General features: G+C 39.9%; 2 protein-coding genes across 3 annotated transcripts in view; one reads left to right on the forward strand and one right to left on the reverse strand.

Annotated features, from left to right (window-relative positions):
- wdpcp (WD repeat containing planar cell polarity effector) overlaps positions 1–19,035 on the reverse strand; it is an 85,415-nt gene extending 66,380 nt beyond the window's left edge. The window contains 2 exon segments of the mRNA XM_034682307.1: positions 694–819; positions 18,419–19,035. The gene's annotated coding sequence lies outside the window, so the exon portion shown is untranslated.
- On the forward strand, positions 18,834–24,945 carry mdh1ab (malate dehydrogenase 1Ab, NAD (soluble)). 2 transcript variants are annotated; one of them, XM_034681739.1, is made up of 10 exons: positions 18,834–18,992; positions 19,072–19,173; positions 19,735–19,833; positions 20,319–20,415; positions 21,868–22,043; positions 22,495–22,617; positions 22,751–22,927; positions 23,359–23,472; positions 23,770–23,859; positions 24,074–24,945. In XM_034681739.1, exons 2-10 carry the CDS (start codon positions 19,171–19,173, stop codon positions 24,194–24,196), a joined length of 1,002 nt encoding a protein of 333 aa, XP_034537630.1. In that variant the 5' UTR covers positions 18,834–18,992; positions 19,072–19,170; the 3' UTR covers positions 24,197–24,945. The 2 variants fall into 2 exon arrangements, with proteins under 2 accessions (XP_034537630.1, XP_034537629.1); XM_034681738.1 differs by having other exon boundaries at positions 18,834–19,173.
- Positions 24,946–26,019: the final 1,074 nt, after the last annotated feature.

A 26,019-nucleotide genomic window follows, 5' to 3' on the forward strand; every position in this document is an offset into this window, starting at 1 on the left:
CTGTCCTGTACCAATGTAATGCCATTTTTTCAGTAAAAAACTCTTCCCAGTGTCATTTTTCAGTCAAATGTATAGTCATTATGAATCTTTGCAAAGGAAAATAAAAAAAAAGGCTGTTTTGGCAGGAAACTATTAATCTCCTAATCTGACACCTACCTCGCAGCAGTGTTACCAAGCATTAAAATTAACTATACAGAAATAACCTTCTGTTATGTTGATGGTTTTTGTCATAAAATGGTATCAGTTTTGATTTCAGTCTGTTTTATAAACATCTAAAAACACACAGAATCTTTCCTTTTTGTTTATCACACTTCATATTTTCTACAATTTGAACGCATCACATATAATTCTTATATCATACATGCCTAATATCAACACCAACTTATTAAGCAGGAATTGCAGTAACACAACATACGCAACAACTGTGTTGCCGTCTATTTTAAACCTGTGAATAAAATATTTTAAAAGGAATCACATTTGATACAAATTTAAAACTCAACTTAAGTTAACTTTTTTAATGCTGTTAATAATACTTTTATCATTATAACTATTATTTTACAGTTTGGGGAGGAAAAGAAAGGGATAAGGTATACCTTGTTATGCATCATCTTTAGTTGAGCATCCTTATTTCTAAAATGTTCGGTGGTTTACTTTGGGGTGTATTAAACAGAGTAGCCTCTAGGGGTCACTCACTGTGCTTAGAAGTTCTAGTCCAGCTCTTTTTTCTCCATCCTTCTCTCCCTCACAGTCTGTCTGTCTCTTCTTCACAGTGCTTCAGGGGTTTGGTTGAGCACCTAAGGCGTAACAGAACTCGACCTGCTGAGGAGAGAAAAAGAGGGGACAGACTGAAAACTGTTTTCTTCAGACTTCAGAGTGAAAGTGCTGTGAGGCCTGCAGACAGAGTATTCACTTACACATATGCACACACTCTCTCCCACAACCACAGGAAAGTACAGTGTACATTCTCAACTGTCCCATTACAAGACAGGGGGTCTGGTGGAGGAGAGTGTAAGGGTGGGGAAAGTGGCGCCAGGCAGCACACCGAAAACCTTTCACACACACACACACACACACACACACAGACACACCCATACACACACACACATTTAACAAAGTCCCACAGGAGACCATTCAGCTGTAGGCGGAAAGAGAATAGAGGTGATGGACAGGCAGAACAAATGAGGTAAAGGTAATACTATTCAAGAGAGGTGACAGGTACAGTCACTCTATGTGTGTGTGTGTGTGTGTGTGTGTGTGTGTGTGTGCGTGCGTGCGTGCGTGCGTGCGTGCGTGCGTGCGTGCGTGCGTGCGTGCGTGCGTGCGTGCGTGCGTGCGTGCGTGCGTGCGTGCGTGCGTGCGTATGTATTTTAACAGGACATGTCAAACAGCAGGAAAATGAAGGTGAGTGACATGACTGCCGGGCAAGTCTCTCCATTGAGTGATGTCGGCGAGTATGTGTGTGTCTCAGAAAGTGTGTGTGCATGTTTGTACCTGTGTGTGCAAATGTGCATGTATGTAGATCACCTGAAGTAACATTCCTGCTTCGGGGGGCATGTGGAGGTGAGGAGTTGAAAAGTTCAGGGGGCCAAAGAGAAAATGCAACAAAGACTTTTTTTCCCCATAGTAAAAAAAAAAAAGACCAAATAAGGGAAAACACAATTAAAGATACTACAGAGAAAAATGCATTTTATAAATGAGATACAAGTTTGAATAAATAGTCTTAAAAAGAAGAACTAAAAATATAAGTGTCCATAATAAAGCAGTAATTAACATTGAAAACATCTCATCCTGAAAACAAACATTGACTTTTGTTGATCTATGTGAGGGAGGGTTTTAAAATGACGTGCAACTTCAATAAAATTAGCATATTAACTTTGTAGCAAAATAATCCAGATTACAATTTGCCTGCCTCAGCATGTCCGTGTCAGTGTGTGTGCAAGTGGAACAAACAAAGGGAGAGGAAGACGGACACAGGCTGATAGAGAGATGAGTGGAGGCTCTTCTGAGAAGATGTGTAAATGTCATTAGAGGAGGTAATGGAGGGAGGAAGGTGGAAAATGGGAGGAAAACTACTCCAGCAGAGGTATTTACCTGACACCTGGAGTAGAAACATAAAGCAGCAGTAGTGGCTGAGATAGAGGGGCAGAAAAGACTGAGAAAAATACATGTTTAGAGGTGAGTATGTTTCAATTTCCCTTCAGTTCAAGACTTGTTTGCACAACCTGACCCCTGGATTAATCAAGCCAGCTAGAGGCTTCAACGTTCTAAAATTCCCACATTCAAAACAGATTCTCCTGAACCAATGATGGTCTTCTTTCACAGCCGTCAGCTAATAGGACTAATCCTGGCAAGTGTTTCACTAAAAGCAGAGTTCATCTGCCCCGCAGCAATGCCCAAGGGCAGGAAAGACAATACTTCCAAACCAGCGGCACAATTGCTGCCTTACTTCAAAGAGACAGTGTGCCTCTCCGGTGTCTGTCCCCTGTCACAGCGAAGGTGACGCGTGTCACACTGACTGGGGTTTTGTTTACGTTGATGGATTTTCTTCTTTTAAAGCTGTTTGGTGCCCTGTTGTTCGCCCCTCACCTCTTGACCACAAACACACGTAAAGCTGTGAACACACGTATGGACTTGCAAACAAACACAAAATGAAATTTGCCAATTTGAGTGCAGACACATGCAAGACAAACGACAGAAGGAGTCCATAACTACAAGTACCAACTCAAAGCCTGCTGAGTGTATTCATGACGTAAAACACATGCACGTACATTTACATATATGGAGAAATATAATGGAGAAATAAAAGACTATTTGTTGCTTCTAAAAAGCTTTTAAGTTTTTCTTCATATGTTGTAGCTTTTGTGCCATTTTAAGTTATTTTGTAGGACTTTTTCACCTCTACTAGATAGCTGAAGAGATACAGGAAATGAGGGGTCAATAGAGAGGTAGACACGCAGCAAGGGGTCACGGCCGTGAATCTGTCCAGCAACCGCTGCATTGAGGACTGTAGCCTCTGTTCGTGGGGCACGCGCTTAAACTGTGATACCAAACTGGTGACCTTCAAGTGCCAAATATTTGTATCTCTAGCCTACAAATTGGTACTTCAAATTGCTAAATAGAATATTTAAAGCTGGGGTTGGTAGTCAGATTGAGATACACTTTCTGTTATACTGGTTAAAATGATCTTTATGTCCCGATGGCAATCAATACATAATGAGTTCTTAAGAAAGAGTGAAAAAAAGCCGCTATCTACAGCCGGAGTAAACCTGGGAAAACACCAACCAATCCCTGCCATCAGGAGCCAAATTATAAAACCAATCAAATCCCGTCCTGCCGTTCTGCCCGCCTCCTGCACGTACATTTCATGTTTGTTTGTGTTTTTAACTTTCCCTATGATAATGTTTTGGTGTTTTTTTACCGCTGAGTGAGACATGAGTTGACGTAGTGCAAAACACAAACGATGTGCTGAGGACCGGTTTTGAATCTGTCGCGATCATATCGTTGCAAATCAGCGGCGATCGTGCATGTGAGTTTTGGAGGAGCTCCGAGGGCAGGAGGGGAGGGGTTAGATGGAGTCCTGAGGAAATGCTACATTCAAATTCATGCTAGTTTTCCATAACTACCAACCCTAGCTTTAAGGACAAAGCTGTCAATACTTCAACTTTTGGTTACTGTTAACAGGAAGTCAGTTAACCATGAAAAAAAATCCCTGCGGGAGTCTGAACCAAAATACTGTCATTGACTCCAAACCCTTAACTAATTTGTTTCTATATTGAAATTACATTTCTAAAAGATAGAGCCTCCAATCTTCATTTGTTTCTATTAAAAAAACATGTGGTAGTCTTCTTAAACAGACAGGGACTGTAGTTTTTGTGTTACTCTAGCTTACTGTGGAGCATTAGCAGGGGCCTTCAGTCACAAAATGTATATATATTTGTATAGGTAAATATTGAAAATTTCAGGTCTATTTTCACCTTTTGTTTATAGTTATTATTTAGTCAACAAGCACAAAATTGTAACTCATTGACCGTTGTTGTAAGATGATGAAAAAACTGATATGAATTGCTCTTTTCCAGGGTTGAATTGGTGTTAGTTTTGGACTTTTTTAGCAATGCTTACAATAAGGAAATTGAATGAAATGTTAATGTCTGCTTTGTTTCAAAAAGTTTCAGAACTTTTCAATGTTGATACTATATGATCCCCTCATTGGCTTCCCTCTGCACATACAAAGGTTAGGAGCGTTCATCTGAACATGAAATTACTAAATATTAGGCCAAGAAATTGGCCATGGGACAGACAAAGTTTACCTGAAACAAATGAGCACTTGACGTATGAATTGGTGACGTTGGTGAAGTTAATATGTAAAGTGTATTGTGTTAATCAGACACCTCTTTCTACCTGTATGTTTGATTAATAGGAATGCAGCGAGGTTACATTATGTCTCTGCATCCCTGTCCTGTGTGTATACAGCTTGGTCTAAGCGCTTCACAATTGGGATACACAACAACACGCAGACACAAACACGCAGACACAAACACACACACACACACACACACACACACACACACACACACACACACACACACACACACACACACACACACACACACACACACACACATACACACACACACACACTCACACACACAGACAGACCTGTCAGCAGCTCAGGAAGATGAGGTCCTTTAAAGTTGTTGTCAGATGCACAGAGGGAGATGGACCCTGGCAAAACGAAAGGTCACGCTGAACGTCCCCTATACTTCTCAGCAGTCTTATTTCCCCGTCACACACTCACACACACGCTGTCTGTCACCTCCCAGACGAGGCCATGACATCTTGGACACCTCTCCGCAGGCAGTGCCTCCCTCCGCCTCTCTTTCTCTCTCTCCCTCTGACAGGTTGTCATGGCACAGAGTGGTCGGATGTCGATGGCACTTGGACCAAGAAGTTTGTTCTCTTTGCTGTGACCTCCAAGACGGACTAGTGTCACATCTCTTCACTTCTTCTCCACTGCAGGACAGTCCTGCCCAGAAGTAGAAATAAGTGTCTACTCTCTGCTCCTCTTTCCTTTACCTGGCAGTTGTCCATCAAATTTCATCCCTGTAGTATAATCTTTAATCCAGGGAGTCAGGTTTCCAATCTAGTTTTCTATACTTGTACTGCAGGGACCTTAATGAAATTTGAAAAATTAAACTGAAATTGCTAAAAGTCATTTTCAGTATTGATTACCAGAATCTAATCGTCATAAGACACAAATGTCTAAAAGTTGCTTGATATATTTTGGAAATTGATGATAAATTGAGATGTATTATAATCAAGCGGCAACCTCCGGTCTAAAAATATGAGTCCAATGCGGCAGTGCTAAAAACTGCAGTTCATCAAGGATCCGCTTGAGGCTGGTTCCGGAAGTAATGGAAACCACATACACACCAATTCAAAAAAGCCGATCTTTACAGCAGAAATAAACATGTTTACAGCCTGGTACAAAAGACGAGTGTAGTCTTGATAGCTCATTTCTCAATCAAAGATATCTAGATTATGAGTCTTCCAATGAGAGGCACAGCTAACTTGATTGACAGGTGGGAACACTGAAGCTGTTGGCTAGGAGGCTCAAACTCTGCCTCTTTACATCACAATCGCTTGACAGCAGCAATATAGCTGCCGCCGATGACTGGCCTCAAAACAGCTCTTCAGAAACAGATGGGTGACGTCACGGATACTACGTCCATATTTTATACAGTCTATGATTATAATGGAGGAAATTAGGCAGACAATCAAATTTAAGAAGACATAACCTTCCCATGTTTGTGAATGGACCACAAAAACATGTTAGAATGAGAAACTGCAGATAAAGGTATGGCTGTATCTGGTTAAACAGGTTGGCTGGTGGTTCTAACTCTGCTAATGTTCGTTACATTTGGCAACCAATTTGACTTTGTTTGTCTGCAGACTCTGTGACCCCTCGTTTAGCTGTTTAAAAAAAATTGTGTTCAGTTTTGATTGTTTTCTGAGTGTTTTCTTACATTTGGACAAGTTGGATAGGAAGAAATTGAATATCTGTTTGGATGATTGTTTAAATTAAATTAAACACTTCAGAACATCCTCATTTTGCACAATGAATGTCTACACTTTGTAAGGCACATATAACACTTCCTGTACTATAACAGTCAACCCACTGTAAAAGAAAAAAAAAAAGTAAAAAAGGATTAAGTGCCAAAAGTTTATTTTCTTTTTTTTTGTACTTCTACAATGTCAAGACCCACATCCGGGAATAGTTCTCCCTGTCATGGTGGATTCTGGTTATTTGTCGCCTGCAGTAAGGGGTCAGTCAAGCTGCTGTTGAGGTTTGAAATCAGCAGAATGGAAGCACGAAATATGTACACACACATCTGGCTTTTCTCCATCTGTCAAAAAGCTCCAACACCCAGCCATGCGTGAAAACAGCCCAATTCTCAACAAATTCTCCTCCTTACAGTTCCTACAGTCATAGTGGAACTCAAATGACACGGCTTGCACTCCATGACACTCACACCCACCCACCCACCCACGCACACACACCCACACACCCACACACACAGCCACAGGACGAAGGGATAGTTCTGCAACACTGATTTCTGCTGTTTAGTCAGAACAATAGCAGGACTCTGCCTTGACTGCTAGGTCAAGTCATGTCTTGTCAGACCCTGTCTTCTCTTTCCATTGTACCTGATGGTAATGTCTTGAGTACCAAAGGGGGCTCCACTGGGCCCCATGTTTAACACATTCACCCTGCAGTCAGACCTGTCTGACGTAAAGAGAACAGGCTCGTCTTTCACATCAAACGAACATTCAGCTGTACGCCACGCCTAAAATTCAAACACTGCTTTAGATTAATGGTTACAGCTGACTGTAGAAGCAACGCCGGGAAATGACTACTTCGTTTAGACCTATTTAAGGTTCTATCCAAACAAACTGTCCTCCTGTTGAAGGTATTTTGAGGATTTTCTCAACCATCACATTATGTCTGTACCTACTACCAACTCTGACGTCAATCATCAGTCATTTTCTCTTGAGTGAAAAGAATATATAGTTTAATCTGCTCTGACCCCAACAGTCTCTTCTAAAAACGTAATCATGCAATGCTCCCTTGTTCATTTAGTATACACAGAAAAGTTAATTGAATTAGAAATGCGACAAATGATTTAGTTATTCTTTTTATACATTTTCCAATTCTTACTTAATCGACTGGTCACATATTGTGAAAACATGTCATGAAATCTAGATACAGTCCATTGGTTTAAATCAGTGGTTCTCAAAGTGCGGTCCTGGGACCCCTGGGGATCAAATTAAAGTGTTATCTGTTTATCACTATGGAACAGGTCTGAAATATTTAGATTGATAAGTTTTACAAAACAAATCGTTGCAAGGGCATCTAAGAGTGCAAATGGTAGTAAGCCTGTGCTTAATCTATGTTACAATTATGAGGGGGTCCTCGGAAAGTTTTCTCACCTGTAAGGAGTCCCTGGCTCCAAAAAGTTTGAGAAGCCCTGGTTTAAAGAGCCATGAAACAACTCTGTTTGTCCAACTAACAGTCCAAACTCGAAGACTCATATTCAAAAAGTTGTAAGCTAAATATATTTGACTTTTTAGCATGAAAATTTCTTAAAACGATCAAACAATTGGGGATTAAATTTCATTTGATTGACAAATCCCATACCATCTTTTATTGCAGTCCTATAATGAACTTTATATACACTGTATCCCCAGAGACTTCCAACCATATTGACAATGATTTATCTCTCAGTCATAACGCAGTCTGTGCATTTAATCATCTTCATTAGAGGCTTTGTTTGACAAGCACTTGAGAGCTTAGCTGTAAAAACAACAGCTCACATTAAAACATCATCTGGGAGGGTCAAAGTTGTCGCTCGCACAGGGGAAGTGATCTTGACAGATGATATGCGACATGTTGGTTTAAAAGCCTGCATTTGTTGCTATTGTTAAACACACACCTGACGGACAGCAGGAAGCAGGCCGATCAGAGATATTGTTCGCAAACATGTCCATCACCCAAGCTGACTGCGGGGGTTTGGACCTAAACAACTCTGTCCTGAAGTCATAGTCTTCTTTTAATGTATGAAACATTCACACACAGACCGAAATGAGACCAGGGATGCAAAGCTTTCCCTGTCTTTGTTCATGCGTGTGATGATGATGTTGATGATGATGATGTTGATGATGATGATGATGATGATGACAGAAAGTGTGGATAAATTAGTGTGTGGCCACTGTGACAGATTTCCCAATGCTGTTCCTTTAATGTGTGATAGCCTCTTCACCGGCCTGCAACCCCCCCCCCCCCATCTCTCTCATACATGTACATAGGCTTAAAGTCGTCTAGGCTGGCCGATCCCGCCGGCTCACTGTCGGCACGGCAACGAGCACTATCCTGGCTAACATCTGCTGCACGACCCGGGGCCACTCAGAATGGGCCTTAATCCCCACACAGCCATGTTGTGGGGGAAAACATTCTTTCCTTTTAGCGAGTGCAGACAAACAGGGACGAGTGGTGCTGCTGCTGGTAACCTGCAGGCAACCGGCCTCTTGGAGGGACCAGGAATGCTGTCGGTTACGTGGCCCCCCCGATTTGTGCAGCAGCCCCATTATGGCTGTGCAGAGGGGTGTGACCGCCAGCGTCGGCAGCGAGTTGCCGTCACTGGTCCAGTTGGAGGGATTTGGGTTTTGAGGTTAATGAAAGGTAGTGCGAGCATGGGTCAGAAAGGGATGTCAGCCAGCCTCGTTGTGCTAAAACAACAGTTGAATTGATTTAAAAAAAAAAATAAAAAAAAGGTGAACCACCTTCCATCCTCTCTTATGTGCGTTTGCTGCCACATCAACTGGCTGTGTATCCATAAACCATGTTGCACACACATTTTTGGTCATCCTCCGGTGAGTTTTTAAAAAGTGTGTTGGTTGCTGTCAACAGTAGAGCGACTGAGGAGTGAGCTTTCAGTTAGGACACCAACATGTGGCAGTTTGGTGCCCCCCTGTGTCCATTTTCAAGACAAACAGCTGCTGTAGGAGTGCACAAACACTCATACTTACAAAATGACACTCACACCGAGAATCATTTAAAGTCAGAACACGACAGGAGTACAACTCCTCTCCTCCCTAAAACAAGCCGAGCCATGATCCTTCATATTACTGTTTTCTGATAAAGATCTTTGGCGCTTACGCACAGCGGAAATGAAGACACAGCTCCATCAATCAGTCCATCAACTCCTATGAAATGTGTATTTGTCTTAATATGGAGTTTGATTCCATCAAACAAATTTCACGGACCATTTCCTTATGCAAACACCTCGGGGAGGAAGAGAGAGTGAGAGAGTGGCAGAGTGTGGTTAGGACTCGCACAGAGAGGAAACATACCTCAGAGGGTGGCTGGATGTGTGTGTATATTAAAAGATTTAATTGAATAGTTCTGCATCAGTGCCAAGAAGTTAGTTGGTGTGTTTGCAGAGGTCTCTGTTCTCTCTGGTTGAGGGCTTGGTTGTTGGGTTTTTTTTTCCCACAGCAGGCAAATACTTGGCTGGAAACAAAGTCCTTCTCAGGTTTCAATCACAGACAATCAGTGAGAGGGAAACTCTCAGATGTACAAGGTACATCAAGGCAGACTGGAAACATTTGTACGCCCTCAGGCCTTGCCTTATAAAAGAGCCGGGGGAACACAAAACAACAGCTTAAATGGATTGAAGATTTCTTCAAGCAAATAATTTGTGAAATCTCAGCTGCACAGGGTTACTCAGAAGATGTGTACTGTTTAAGTGTAAAAGAAAAAGTACTGATACAAATGAAATTCAATAAACATAATAAGAAAATATTAAAGGTGTGTCATTTATTTGAATGATAAGAAGCAAGTTTGAGCTATTCACAATATTAAAATATGTTGGAAACAAATAAAAGTACAGTGTTGTAGGTAAGATATTGACAGAAATTCTGTTTCCTCATGACATTTTAAGATAGATTAAGTTCCTGTATTGAATGATAGCACACAACTTCTCAAAAACTGTTATTAATGTGCTCAAAGATAGAAAAACTCGAACCAGGATGAATATATTTCTTTGTTAATTTCCCCACCTTGCCTGCTTATTCGTGAAGCATCTAAGAAATACACTTCAAAAGGGGGAAACAAAGGGTGACTTCCTCATGTATAATTTTCAATAACCCAAATATATTTTCCCCCTGGTTTTCTTTGTGTCCCTTTAAGTTGATTCTTTAATCATTTTCAGTTTTCCTGAGGCCAAAGTCTTTGCTTGCTTGTTTGGATTGTTACAACACACCGGCTAACTGGAACGGCTCAAAATTCAAAGCATATGGAAATGTTGCCAAATCCTATCACTAGGTTAATGTCTATATAAATTTGTACAGCATGCAAGCAAGCACACTTCTAACTATTGTATTTGTTCAATGGTAGGTCAACTATTTTAATGCGAAAGTGATCATGTCAAGTAATTGTTTTAGAAATTTAACGTCAGTGTTGCCTGGATTTTGCGTATGGAATATTTACCTGTTCTGTCATTGTTCTTCTTTCTGATTTCTCTCACATTGAATGAATGAATATTTGTGTGGGTGGAAAAAAGGTATTTAAGGATGCAACCTCGGCTTGAGTTGAGTACAGCATTATTGACACCGTATAGACTATCGACCGATTATCAACCGGGCCGATTATTGGCGCTGATATTCAGCATTTCGATGCATACGGCATCAATCTTTTTTTTTTTAAATCAGACGGTCGATAAGAGATCAATTTAAAACTGGGTTATTTTGGCTCATTTCTCCCTGCAGTTTCTCATCACTGGGGATGAGCTGAGCAGCATCCGTTGTGGCCCCTACAACTGGTGATTAAAACTCATACAACCCCATTAACCCCATTATTAACATTTCAGTTATATTGAAATTTTGGAAAACTTTATTTACCGTAGAAAACTTTAGGGAGCTTTTCATTTGTTTAAGTTTTCATTGAACTTTATAAGACATGCTGCTGAGCCTGCGAGCTCCCTGCACTATTTGTTAGAATTTTAAAACAAAGATGTCTATTGTCTAAGATTAAAAAAAACTTGAACATGTTGCAAATCTGAAAAGCTGTTTTTAAGTTAAGTGTTGGAGTTTGTATTATTCAAAATTTTGACGATATATTTTCCCTTTTACTGCAAATGAATATCGGCTCCAAATATCGGTTGTTGGCCTCCTTGACTACTAATAATCGGTATCAGCCCTGAAAAAAAACCATATCGGTCTATCTCTAGTATAGACCAAACAACTGGAAAGAAAAGAATCATTAGTTGCATCCCTTAGTTGTTCCCATATGTAAGGACAAATGTGCTTAAGGCTTTGACTGTTTACCAGAGGAAGTTATGAGTTAAGCCGGCCTGAGGCCACTCTTGTATGACAGCACCATTAAGCACACTTCATAAAAAGATTTTAAACACAATGTGTTAAAATCATGTTCCTTCAGATAATTACCAAACCTCTGAGTGGGAATTTGAAAAAGAAACCTTTGATTGATAGACACGTTAAAAAAAAGATGACTGCTGCAGTAACAAGTGTTTTTGGAGAGTCTTCACAGCTAATCCTTCAACACCAATCTTTTAAGTTCTGTGTGAAGTGACAGCCAAATGCAGTAAACTATAGCCATATGCTGACCCCTAGTGGGTTGTAATGGTTACTGCAAGTAGTATCAAATGAAGGAATAGGCCCACATAGCTAGAGAAGGTAAAAAAAAGAAAAACATCTCCATCTGATCTATACCTCCATCAACTAATCTAAGACAGGGACGTGACAGTGCTCAGACACAGATATGCCAAGAAGTAAACATGGTGATGGTACAGGGATACAGGAGTTGAATGGGTGATAGCAGAGACGGTGTTGTAATTGTCTGCTGTGTTTGTGATTGTTGTTTATGTATTTATGTGGGTGTGCAAGGCAGGTGAATGCAGCCTGCTATCTCACTGTGTCTGCTGGTACACTGTGAGGGCTATTTGGTCTAGCAAGGCAGATAAGAGGGCGATGATGAGGTCGGCGGATGTGCCGCCTATCTGCCTCCGAGCTGCCAACGCAATAGGGTCACTCAGGTGCACTCTGCGGGGACAAGTGGAGGAGCAGAGTAGGGAGAGATAAAGTAGAAGGACAGAGAGGGTGGAGATGAGGGAGGTGAAATGATGAGCGAACAAAAGAGGAGGAGGAGATGGATCGGACAATGGAGTGAAAGAGGGGTCAGCAGAGGAGACAGACACTGAGCAGAGGGAGAGAGATGTGTGTGAAAAGTGCATGTGTAAAATGCACACTTTGCTGAGCTTTGAACATGTTCACACTATGAATGTATACGTGTGTGTGTGTGTGTGTGTGTGTGTGTGTGTGTGTGTGTGTGTGTGTGTGTGTGTGTGTGTGTGTGTGTGTGTGTGTGTGTGTGTTAAGCATGTGTATAGCTAAGGCTTTGTGCACATGAGAACTTTGTCTGCTCTCATGGCTTCTGTGGGGCTCCAAGTTTGGCCTTGTGGGTGGGACAAAACACCCACAATGCTGATTGTTTTCACAGCATATGCACACAGGATCAGGCCGGCATGGCAAACTGGCACCAGATATTATCATGTGTGCCGCTGCTGTTTTTGGTTCCATTCTGATTTCCTTTTTTCAAAGTCAAGGTATGCCTAATCCCCTCATGACGACGTGACCATGGAAACTACCGAAAAGAACATAAACATTGGTTTTACTTGTCAAATAACAGTTAGAGCAACAACTTACGGTTTCAAATGCACTGCTTATGTAAAAGTCATAACTGTCATCATAAGATGTTTCATCAAAGTTAAGGAAGTTAAGGTGATTCCCGTGGCTATGAATGTTAATAACAGCAACTAATATCAAGCACACTGACAGGATCATTCAAACTTCAAAGCACTATAAAAGGGGTTTTCCAAAGGAAACTTGTTAGACCCACTGGCAAGTATCATTTGACCTGTCAATCAGGCCTTGCGAAACACGAAGGAGTCCTGACGAGCCACCAGCGTCAAACAAGAAGTTTTTAACAGGTCTTCATGTATAATGACGGTAAAGTACACTAATCTCATTCCTACTGTTTTCCTCGTTTCCAACAGAACCCCAAAGCAGTCGTAGTTGAAAACACAGGTTCAACTTACAAGTCTGCAGAGAAAATCGTTGGTGTTGCACATATACTGTATATAAAATCGATGTCCTCTTGCTCAGCTCGGAGTGAGGCTGCCACAAAAACTGCTCCCCTTAGTGGCTGGCTGCAGTATAGGTCAAAAACTCTGTCTCCCCTGTTCATTTGAATGGAGCTGCAGTCAAACTTTAAAAAATAAATACACGTCGTACGAATGTTTCTCACATCCGTATGCTGTGGTGATATGTAGTTATTAGTTGACTGTTTTCTGTTCAAGGCCTCTTTTTTCTCAAAAGTTTCTTTTTCGGTAGTTATTAGAGGTTAAAAAACGGGGTCTTACATCCGGATTCACTTTGATTGACAGCTGCCATAGAGAGAAACTCCGTAGGACCTCGGGAAGGTAAGCTGTAGGGCGGAGCTTGTTACAGTGGAAACACACAAACTCACTACTGCAGACTCTGGCTGCTGAAAATTTAAAAGATGTCTGCATTCTGGAACAGGATATTTTGGCTTCAAAACCATACAATGGGAAAAGGCGGAGCGACGCTGTCCATTATATATACAGTCTATGGAGTTTAATCTAATGGAAGCCAAAGTTAGGCCCATGAGCATCAGGTTTACAATGACCAGGAGGAAACCTTAGCAAGTTGGAACTTAGTTAAGTGGATACAAATTTTAAGATCGCAAGATCCTTTTGGGAGGATGAGATGTCATTGAATTTATGCATCTGAATCAGATATGCAGCTATACAGAAAGACAATACTTTTATACAGAGGATTTGCAGAGCCAAACGACTATAGGACACCTATTCCCCTCTGCTGGATTTGTGCTACAGGGATGAAATACAGGTCCAGTGAATACAAGTTTATGCCTTTGACACTTAAAACAACACATTATAATATGATAACCCAGTTACATTTAGTGGCATGAGTATTGTTGCACTGCAGCAATCAACAAGGCAACTTTTAGTCATCCTAGTCCAATCCTAGACAGCTTCAACACTGTGTCCAAAATTAAACTGTCATCCTGTCAACTTGATGTCATTCCTGCAAAATTGTTTCTGGTTTCTTGAAAAACTGGTTTTAGAACAATTTTTAGAAGTCCTCAAAAGCAACAGCATACCTGATAAACTTGAATCTTGTCTTCAGGAGCAACATAGCACAGAAACAGCGCTGTTAAAAGTAAGTCATGATTTATTAACGTCTGATGACTCTGGACACTGCTCTATATTTGTAGTGCTTGACATCAGCGCAGCTTTTGACACTATTGATCATCCCACACTAATCAATAGACTTCAAGATTGGGTGGGCATTTCTGATACAGCCTGAACTGGGTTTCCTCCAATCTGCCAAACAAACAGTTTTATGTCCAAATGCACTGTCAACATATGGAATACCTCAAGGCTTTATACTTGATCCGATTCTGTTCTCCCTGTTGGTCATATCATCCCTCATCATAACATTTCATTTCAAAGTTATGTTAATGACACTAAATGATACCTCTCCATAAAGCCCTCCAAACACAATACACTGGCTGGACTTCAAAGCAGCTTAGCTGACATAAGAGAATGAATGTCACAACCAAACTCTCACAAAACAGAAGTACTCATTACTTGTCCTGACAACATCCGCAAACAGACTCAGCCCCTGCTCAGCCCCCTTATCCCAAATATCAAAGACACTGTTAGAAAATGAAGCTTTGTACTTGACAGTGATCTGAGTTTTAATCCAAATAAAAATAAACTGTTACAGTCTTGTTTTAATGAGTTCAGGAACATTCCAGGATTACTCCGTTTCTATCTTTTAACAACACAGAAAAATCGTTAATGTTTTATTTCTTCTCACCTGGATTGTTAAAACGCCCCGTTCACCTGCCTCAGTACAAGCAACAGTAGAACATGACCATGCCCCTGAATATACTAGTGAGCTTTAGCCCAAATTAAATAAAATGGTTTACTCTTTGACAGTAAATGTGCCTAAATAAGTCAGCTACATGCACCTTACAGACTGCTGCTTAAATTCAAATTTAACTTAAAACATGAGCCCAACATGTGTGCAGCAGCCCATTATTTTATCAGTTAATTATATCGGTGGATATTGCCTTGTTGGCCGATATCCGATAGTTCATTTTAAAGCCAATGTCAGCCGATATCGATAATGTGCCGATAATATCGGCATCCCTAATTAATTCCTTCCTGCTTGAAATGTATGCTTGTATTTTGCTATGCTTGTATTGACCTTTTGGCTTATTGTGTCTCATAACGTGTTGTTGGAAAGCATTTTGTGCCCGTCTTTAAAAAATGCTCTGAAATCAATAAAATAGAATAAAATCAATAAGTAAAAAAGGTGAAATAAGGATATATCAGTGTCTGTCCTTTGTATTCTGTTTGTAGTGGGTGGAAAATTATCCCCTGGCATAGAAAGATCATAGACCACATGATATTTCAGGATTAATAGAATATAGCTACAGTGCGATAACACAGTACAATGCCAACCAACAGACAGCTGTAGGCACCTGTTTATCCCATTCTGACACCCATGACAGACACAAGCAGATACTACACAGTGGGACTGAGAGGAAGACTGCCAGGCTGTGGCAGCTGCTTGAAACAGCACTGAAACTGACTTTCACACACAGAGCCTTTAAAATGGGAAAAGTCTGTGTCAGCCCCCGTACTGCCAGGAATAGAATAGTCTGGGGTATGGGTTGGTGCATTGGTAACTCCCTTTTGTCTATTTTGTTCCTTTAGAGTAAGAGACACAACAGGGAGATGTTGAACAAAATAAATATTAACATGACATGTCATTGTTACTTTTCATGTTGCCACCAAAGCTGGTGACTGACTGATTTGGCTATATTCTTGCAAAAAGTAAAGTCCTTTGTGATAAAAGGACCACATAGTTTTATAATAAAATGTCTAATAAATGCAGTCTCTGATGCCATGACAAACACCTCAATTTTGTGTCATGATATCATTAGGGTTGCAAAGGGGTGGAAAATTTCCGGTAAATTTCTGTAAAGTTCCCGGTAAATTTCCATGGCAAGTTAAGCTGGGGAATATTGGAAATATTCCAAATTAGAAACTTTCCATGGGAATCAATGGGAATTTACGGGAATAAATGGGAATTGAGGGTAATTTAATGGAAAGGTATCATATCCAAGCATAAATATTTGTTTTGTTATAAGCAGACATCCATCCAAAATAGAAATCATCTCTGCATGTGATGGAGGAATGCATAGTGCATGTAGGGGGCGTGGTCTTAATAGGCCTGCAATAAGCAGTGTGCTATGTGCATGTGATTGAGGAATAGCATAGATATTCAACTGTACTTGCATGAAATCTGGTTGTTTTATTCAGGATTGTGCTAAAATATATTTTCCCCAACTATATTTAAGTTCCCTATTAAGAGCCAACTTTCAATTTAGTAAATTCCTGGTTTATTCCCATAAATTGAAGTTTAAATAAAGTTTCCAACTTTGAAAATTCACGGAATTTTGCAACCCTAGCTATCATAGACTTTAACTACTAATAAAAGATTTCTCAACTTATCCATTTCCTGTCTAAATTAGTTTCCATAGCTGTTTCTCAATGTTCTACTTTAAATTTCTGCCTGCATTAAACTTTATTAAAGGATATAAACGGAGAATGTTTTGTTAAGCATTGTTTAATAGAAACATGTATGTCAACTGTGGGGCGAGATGTTATATTCTTTCTAGTGCAGCAATTTCAACTGTCAGACAATTACCTCCTGCAATCCCATCCTTAGGAAAGTGTGAGGACCTTGAATGCTCATTTCAGTGCAACAGAACAAGCCAGAGAAATTCACATAGGTAGAATCTGATATCTGGCCTCTTGAAATAATAATTATATCAATTAATTATAATGAAAGAATCAAATTCAAAAATAAGGCTTGTGCCGCAACTACCAGCACCTTAAAATAATCACGTTTCAGCCACAATATAATTTCACACAATGGCCCAACCCTGTAGCCAGCAAACCAAGCTAACTTACAGTGAGACCCCTTTCTGATGCCAGACAGGTGCAACCCCAGCTCCTCTGCTTTGTGTTCAAGTTGTGTAATGAGCCTGTAATGACGCCATGAAATATTGATAACCACGCTCACCTAACACTTGGTCTCAATAGGGGTCCTATCAACTCAAAACAAGATAGTAGCCTACACAGATACTCCTCACCCCTGCCTTGGTGAAGAGACAAAGATTCTGATGTAACGGGAGACTGATTTAAAACTATACATTAGGATCTCACATTCTTGTTGTTAAAACTTTCAGCACAGTTTGATCAGACTATTCCAAATGTCAAGAAAAGAAATAATGAAGGCATTATGGAAGTCTTGACTTAATTAGGCTATGACGAGAATGCATTATGTAGGGTTGCAAAGGGGTGGAACATTTTCGGTAAATTTCTGGAAAGTTTCCGGTAAATTGCCATGGGAAGTTAAGCTGGGGAATTTTGGAAATATTGCAAATTGGAAGCTTTCCATGGGAACTATGGGAATTTATGGGAATTAACTGGGAATTGAGGGTAATTTAATAGAAAGGTATAATATCCAAGAATAATTATTTGTTTCGTTATAAGCAGACATCCATCCAAAATAATACAATTAAAACAGATTTATTTGTAAGTAGAACTTTATCAAGTGTTAAATATTTTATAGAACAATCAATTATTTTATTAAAGAACAAAAACATGAATGTTGAGTTAAAACAAAAACAAAGTCCCATTCAAAATGTTAAATGAATAGAGCCCCTCTCCCTCCAAAAAAGCCCCAATCAACATGCAAATAAAAATACATCTTCCCTAAAGCTTCTCAAGCCTAGCCTCTGCAGGATACTAGAAATCATCTGTGCATATGATGGAGGATTGCATAGTGATTGTAGGGGGCAGGGTCTCAATAACCCTGCAAAGTGATTTAGGAATGGCATAGATATTCAACTGTACTTGCATGAAATCTGGTTGTTTTATTCAGGATTATGCTAAAATATATTTTCCCCAACCATATTTAAGTTCCCTATAAAAATCCAACCTTCAATTTTAGTAAACGCCTGGTTTATTCCCATGAATTCACATGGAAAGTTTCCAACTTTGAAAATTCCCGGAACTTCACAACCGCATTAAGCCATCCCTAAAGCTAATGGGAAACAATACACCAACTGATATGTAATGTCCTTTGTATATAAAATGGAGAGAACGACATGCATTCAAACAAACAAGTGGAGGAAGAGATGAAGTTAGCAACTTACCTAAATAGTTTAGTGAAGAAACCTGAAGTTTTCGTGATCTCTTGTATGCTGCTCAGCTTCTCTGGTTTTGAGGCGAGCGTCGTATGAACCCTAAAACTGCTTTTTATTAGAAACATATATAATACTAGTGAGCCATTATGGTTAAATGTGGATAACACGAGAACTGCTACTCCCTCGTATTAGTTAGCATAAGTCAAACTTAGCAACCTGCTCTGCAATAAACACGTTTACATGGAACTAGTTTCATATAACATTAATAACTTGTGTTGATGCCATTCATCGCTGTTCGGTTCGTCTATTTGCTCATGCTGGTCTTCTGTTTATCTTCCTGTAACTAAATGACATGACAAGCCGTGCTCTTGTTGCTAGCTCTCATGTGCTGCTGCTGCTGCTGCTGAACGCAGGTCGCTAAGCAACGACAATCGGAACTTCACATGCTATGCTAAAGAGCTAGCTTACGGGCGATACTTGCTCTATCCTGTAAAACATTATATGTCAAGACCATGCTATATTATGTAGCAGTGATAGAGACGTTGCAAAGCTATCGACGCCTTCACCTGTTCAGCAAAAAATGGTTTGTTGTTTAGCTCTATATACAGGACTACATTAACCATTCAAAACTACAAATACCTACACCTTCCGTCTGCCGTCAGGCCGTTGCAAGTGTCGTGATCAACTGAGGATTTAAATAGGAGTGACCTCCGGGGTGATCGAGAAGTGGGAGAGCGAACACTGCAAGCTGTCGTTTGAACATGGTGAGTGGAGGAAACATAGATAATTAAATTTTCAGTTATGCATTTTAATGGAGGGATAAAATTGCTGCTACTTTCATTTATCCAACACAGAAAAGTTCTCAGTAGTTCCGTAAAGTTAGCTGGCTTTACGAATTGATTGTAACGATATTTGAAGGCTACAATAGTATAACCAGTTTGCACCATTACAATACCAATCCCTTTAAGACTGTGAAGTAAATTTCATTTTACAAAATGCCTCTTTCTCGTGTTATATGTATGTAACTCTCCAGTAAATTGCCTGTTTTTCGGGATTGAATGAATGTATTTGATCGAATGGTAAAGATGGCGATGCACTTGATAACCCAAGTACAGTATATCCTGGTTTTGTTATGCAACAGTGAGAACACTATGGAAGGGAGACGGTCTATTTTTGGACCTACCCCCTGCCTTAGTAAATCCTGTTGACAAGAATAGACGCAGGCCACGTGCAGTGGACAAGTAAACTGTCACTCTCATACCTGTCCTCGTAGTGAAATCAATGCTATTAGTACTAACAGGTGTTCTTTGCCTTGTTTCTTTCAGGCTGAGCCTATTAGAGTTCTGGTGACCGGCGCTGCTGGGCAGATTGCCTATTCCTTATTGTTCAGCATTGCCAAGGGAGATGTCTTTGGCAAAGATCAGGTAAAGAAGGGCTTATTTAACACACCCAATTCCTTGATCTTATTAGGCAGTTAAAGGGCAATGTCAAGGCATACTGTTTGTAGGATCCTAACAGCTCTCAGTGAGCAGCTGTGAACGTCACAAGTTTTCCAGGTCATGTTTGAGATTGACATTGAATAGATGTTCCCCCCCTGTGGAAAATGATCATATTGCATTTGCATGTGCCTTTGGGTGTGACAGGGTCATCCTTGAAGTTCGTGAAACAGATCCTGTGCCAAGAGTCTTAGGTCAACTTTGCAACCACTTGATCCGTGTGGCACAGGCAGGGAGCCACATGGCCAAGGCATTCACACGCCTTACAAGAGACAAATCCCTCACACCTTGTTGTGTCATATTACATGGGAATAACAATTTAAGTGCCTTTAAATTGATGCGTTGTTGACATGTTTTATTAATTTCATGTCATTCATGCCACTGCATACTTTCTTCCCTCATCCTTCTGTCAGCCTGTTGTCTTGATCCTCTTGGACATAACACCCATGTTACCGGTACTAGAAGGTGTTGTCATGGAGCTTCAGGACTGTGCCCTCCCACTTCTGAGAGGTAATAATGTTCAGGTGGAACACAAAATGATCAGCCTTTCCTATCTTTTTTTGCCATTATATTGATAGCATTTAAATGCACGTGTTTTTGAAAAGGTAGGGTCTACTAACTTAATAAATCTTGAAACTGTGCATTGTGTATTATATTAAAGAGTGTTTTAAGGGTTTGAGTTTCATCTCTGCTTTGAGAAAAATAAATGTATTGTAGATTCCTGTTTTGTTTTTGGTGTTTTCTGTATTGCGTGTCAGTTTTTACTGTAATATTACACCACCTTGACATGTAGGTGATAATATTATTTTTAAGTCATCCTCCCATTACCATACCCTGTAAATACAGCTCTGATCTCTGTCCTAAGCATGCACCATCATCATCAAGTAAAGACCTCTACCTAATTCAGCTTTCTGCCTTCTCCTAATATCATTGAGGGGACAACAGTTAGATATGAAAGATATGCTGTAGTTAAGAAGTATATATTTGTAAACATATACAGTTATGAATTCCTGTTTAGCTTTGGGAGATAATTCACTCATGATCTTCAGGCGTGGTCAATAATCCTTTCACACATGGGCCTTTTGGTCACAACATGCTCTATGCGGCAGTTTGCTGCCTCAACTCATTACTATTTAGTTTGAATTTTAAGACCCTTTTGTGCAGCACAGGTGTTTTGTAGTTGGAGTGATTATCTCAGACAAATAAAAATAATGTCTCATTTTGTTTATCCCTGAATATTTCACACCCTACAAAATATTCTTAACTACTTGTTTGATGATGACTGTGAGCACTGATTTCCATCAGGGCTTTTGGTGTCATCACACCCCTGTCATGACCTCAGTCGTGAGGCGCCATTATGTGCCACCTCCATTGTGACCTGGAATTTTTCCTCTGAATCGGTGCTGTCCTTTGCTTTGTTTGGACAGAGGCTGTGAGAGGCCCCTGTATTAACTGACCGTGCAGCAAAGAAAACGCTTCATGCACTGAGATGGACCCAGCCATATAGCACCAACACTGGTCACAGACATGTTGCACCCAGAATGAATTTCTCAAAATGTTGTGTGAATGTTTTCAGAAAGGATGAAATTCTTAAGAATTTTAGCATAAACATATTTAATGGAAAATTTTCTGAAAAAAACACATGAACAGACAAGACTTCAGCTTTTGTATGTGTGTAATGTATTTGCTGAAGGAGTGTACAAACATGGCTTATTGGTGGCCCAACCTTTATCAGGAATTCAAATATGTTTCTGTATTACAATGGTGTCAACCAATAGACAGCAATAGTAAGAGCTCATCCTGAATAACTACTTGGTACCAAGCCTGCCCCAAAAAAGAAGTTTAAGACTGGAGAATGTTTGCTGTGCTACATTTGCACATTTAGATTACATTTTGATTTATAAAGCACTCCTTTTTGATTGAAATTATTAACAGTGATTAAATCATTTTAACTTCCCACAGACATTGTCCCCACTGACAAGGAGGAGGTAGGCTTCAAGGACCTGGATGTAGCCATCTTGGTGGGCTCCATGCCCAGGAGGGAAGGCATGGAGAGGAAGGACCTGCTTAAAGCAAATGTGGCCATCTTCAAAGGCCAAGGAGCAGCCCTGAATCAGTATGCCAAAAAGACTGTCAAGGTAATTACACACTCACATTGTAATGTAGACATGCAGTAGCAAGCCAGATCTACTGCACGGTCCAATCCCCTCCTTTTCTATTTGTGATGAAGAATCCGTTTTGCTTCGTGCTAAGTTATGTGTGTGTTACATCATTTCAACATTATAGAACATTATATGTTCTCTATGTTAAGTATTTGTAGTGTCTATGCTCGTGCTGATTGTGTTGATTCTCATCTCATCTTTTGAAACATTTTTTTGCTCTTAATGATCTTAAGTATTATACAGGTTTACTCACTATCAAGTTAGCAGTAACAGTGTAACAGTATGAAACCTTCAGCTGTTTTTAAAACTGAACATTTAGCACAGTCTCTGATCTGATAGTATGCTTTTGATAATGAGTTAGTTTACATTTAGTTAGATCAGATCAGTAATTGTGGTTGTATTTTAAGGAGTCCTTGTGTGTTTTCAGGTCCTGGTTGTGGGAAACCCTGCCAACACTAACTGTCTGATTGCAGCAAAGTCTGCTCCCTCCATCCCCAAAGAGAACTTCTCCTGCCTCACTCGTCTGGACCACAATCGGGCTGGCTCTCAGGTGCGCTTCTCTTTGCAGTTATATTCATGATGTCCATCACAAATTTGCCTTCAGGTACTCTTTGTAAGGTCTTTCTTGTTGCTTATCGTGATAACTGACTTTGTTATTGTTCCTTTATGCTCTGAAACTTTAGGTGGCAATGCGCTGTGGCGTCCCTGCTACCCATGTCAAGAATGTGATCATTTGGGGCAACCACTCATCCACCCAGTACCCAGATGTGCACCACTGTTTGGTCAACATGTCTGGAAGCGAGCTTGCCTGCTTTGATGCAGTAAAGGATGATGCCTGGCTTAAAGGAGACTTCATTGCTGTGAGTTAAAAAAAAAAATAAGTGGAATCTATTAGTATGTAATATATTTTGAACCCTTAAAATCCCAGTGGCATATTTTAAAAAGGTTCACTATCCCAACATTATACCCTTCTTTTTACTAAGGAATAGAGAAAACATACATGGTAAAGTATTTTTAGATTCAACAGAAAACTGTGGGTATATTTATTTTCTTCTATGAAAAGTATACAGTATGTTTTTGACAGTCATGCATTTTTTTAATGTTGGTCATAGGACATTCCAATGCTACTTTTTATTTGTTTTAGTACCATTGGCTTAATCCCTGGAGATGGCAGCTGCAAATATTTCAGCCATTGTCTTATATCCCGGACAAAAGAAACCACATCACAGCTCAGATATGTTCTACATGTGTGCTTTCACTCCTATTGACTGCAGTAGTCTCTTCATTTCAGACAGTGCAGCAGAGAGGCGCTGCAGTCATCAAGGCCAGGAAGCTGTCTAGTGCCATGTCTGCAGCCAAGGCCATCTGTGACCACATGAGAGACATCTGGAATGGCACCGCTGAGGTAACCTCCATACTTATCAATGCTGAGCTAATAATGTCTTTTTATTCAACATTCTGTCAGTGTCACTTACTTAATCTTTTTTAGTTTTTCACAATATTTGTTAAATCCTTATTGAGATATTTGTAAGGACTCTACAGGTTACACACGTTTTTGTGACATATATAATACATTCAAAAGTAGTGTTGTGTTTTCAAATGCCAATATTTATATTGAGGATCAGGGGCTGTATCTGAAATAAGCAGCTTTGTTTTTGAAATAAATTTTAACCAGTTTGTCTATTTATTTTTATTACTTCAGGGTGAGTTTGTCTCTATGGGTGTCTACTCCTCTGGCAACTCCTATGGAGTCCCTGAAGACCTCATCTACTCATTCCCAGTCCAGATTAAGGTAAGACTGATCTACATTTTGTTGATTCCTCTAGCAGCCTGCAGTTTAAATTAAACTTATAACCAGCAATTAACTACATTGTCTTTGTCTTCAAGATCAGAATAAAATTGTGGTTTTAGAAAATATGTACTATCATCAGTGAACATTGATAAATTAAGGTTGGTCAGAACATATCACAAAAAAAGACAGTTATAAAAATGTGCTGTTTCCTCAGGACAAGACCTGGAAGATTGTGAATGGCCTGGCCATCAACCCCTTTTCCCAGTCAAAGATGGAGGCCACAGCAGTAGAGCTGATAGAAGAGAGAGACACAGCTGTGGATTTCCTTGGCGTATGACTAGACCCTTCACGGCCAACTGACCGGCACTTAGACCACCCCAAAACTCCAGACCCACGCCTGTGAAAAAAGCACTCCTCCACCAACCCCTGCATTACTCTGTGTGTGTGTGTGTGTGTGTGTGTGAGAGACAGAGAGAATGAGTCAGTGTTTATGAGCGTAAAGATGGATTTGTACTTATGCGTTGGGAGGCCACAGCATAGAAACTCTGCACAAAACTGCAGCAGCTATCAAGATACTGAACAGTGACAGTGATTGCCTAGTTTGGGCTTCTGGCACTTAATTTTCATTTTTTCTAATACTGATAGATCATTGATGGTAAAATCTAAATTATTCAAGAAATTAGAAGCTCTGAAAATGTCAACTTTTCAGTTTTATCACATACTGTAAATTCTGTGACCTGTCAAAGCCATTTGCACTACAAACCTTGTACTTGCTCTGATTGGCGCCGTCTTTGCAAAAAGTAACGAAAAAAAAAGTGTTACTTTGTTTACTTTGGCGATAACTACTGCACAACATTGTTCTCCTCTCAGCAGACAGAAGGGCTGCTTTAAACTACAATGCACATGTATAACTCATCTTATTCTTGAAGTACTTTCTGAAAGTCCACCAACTCTGTTATCAGCTGTTTTTCAAATACTTTTCTCTGGGGGTAAGTGAAACATGGATGGTTGTTACATATAGTCAGTTGTGCATTAAGCTCTCAAGTACTGAAATAAAAAAATAAAAGCTCAAACAAGAAAAACAAAGACTGTAGTTGTGGTATTATTTTATGTTTAGTATTTGCTTTCCAAGTGTATTTATCATCTGTAAGGGTGTTCTTACGCAGTACATTAAAATGCATGTCATGTGAGTTTGTGACTCTTAACTAAATGTTTTTTCTATGTCATACCTGTGCTGGAAGAACAGAACATGCTTTGTTGCTGCTTGAAATATCTTAGACTGCACTGCAGTAATGGAAAATATCAATGCAGTATACCAGAACTGTAATCTTCTAGACACTGTACTATAGTTGTTAAAATGTTTTTGCTTACAATTTAAGTCATACTGTACCGTAGAGCAGTGGTTCTCAAAGTTGGGTCCTGGGACCCCTGGGGGTCTGCGAACCATAGAGTCGGGGTCCGTGAAATAATTTGAATACATTTCTAATAAATTATAAAATTGTGCTGTGTCATTACAAAACAGCATATACACCATTGTTATGATACCATTTAGTGGCTTGAAGGGATATGTGAGTCTTGCTACTGTTCATTTTCTGAAAGCGCTTAAGATCAATTACTTGAAAAGTATAAATGCTGTCATGTTGAGTCCACAAGGAATGAAATGACCCTCTGTTTTAAAGTATACAAGTGGTATTTACTTGGTTCAAATTGAAGTGTTATCTGTTTATCACTATGGTACAGGTCTGAAGTATTTACATTGATAAGTTTTACAATACAAATAGTTCCAAGGGCATCTAAGAGTGCAAATGGTAGTAAGCATGTGCTTAATCTGTGTTACAATTATGAGGGGGTCCTTGGACAATTTTCTCACCTGTAAGGAGTCCCTGGCTTCAAAAGTTTGAGAACCACTGCCGTAGAGTAGCCTGTAGGGCCTACTGTCCAACCCTGAGAACAATGCAGTGTCACAGTCCCACCAGAAAGGGGCGAAATATCCTAGTTTTTCCCCTTCTCTGGAGCATGAGGTACGATTATGTAACATCTGTAATAAGTTAAATCTACAGTTTGTTATTGTTGATTAAACACAAAAAAATGAGGAATTTTACAAATTAAACAAATACATATCAAATCAATATAAATGAGGTTCATTTGGTTTATTGACAA

Source organism: Notolabrus celidotus, chromosome 4 (assembly GCF_009762535.1).
Source record: "Notolabrus celidotus isolate fNotCel1 chromosome 4, fNotCel1.pri, whole genome shotgun sequence".
In the NCBI taxonomy this organism is placed as follows: Eukaryota; Metazoa; Chordata; class Actinopteri; order Labriformes; family Labridae; genus Notolabrus; species Notolabrus celidotus.

Bases quoted from the DNA above. Each gene is read 5' to 3' on its own strand.
- mdh1ab (XM_034681738.1), top strand. The intron at 22,044-22,494 runs GTAATTACACAC...GTGTGTTTTCAG, and splicing joins ATGCCAAAAAGACTGTCAAG to GTCCTGGTTGTGGGAAACCC. The intron at 23,860-24,073 runs GTAAGACTGATC...CTGTTTCCTCAG, and splicing joins CATTCCCAGTCCAGATTAAG to GACAAGACCTGGAAGATTGT.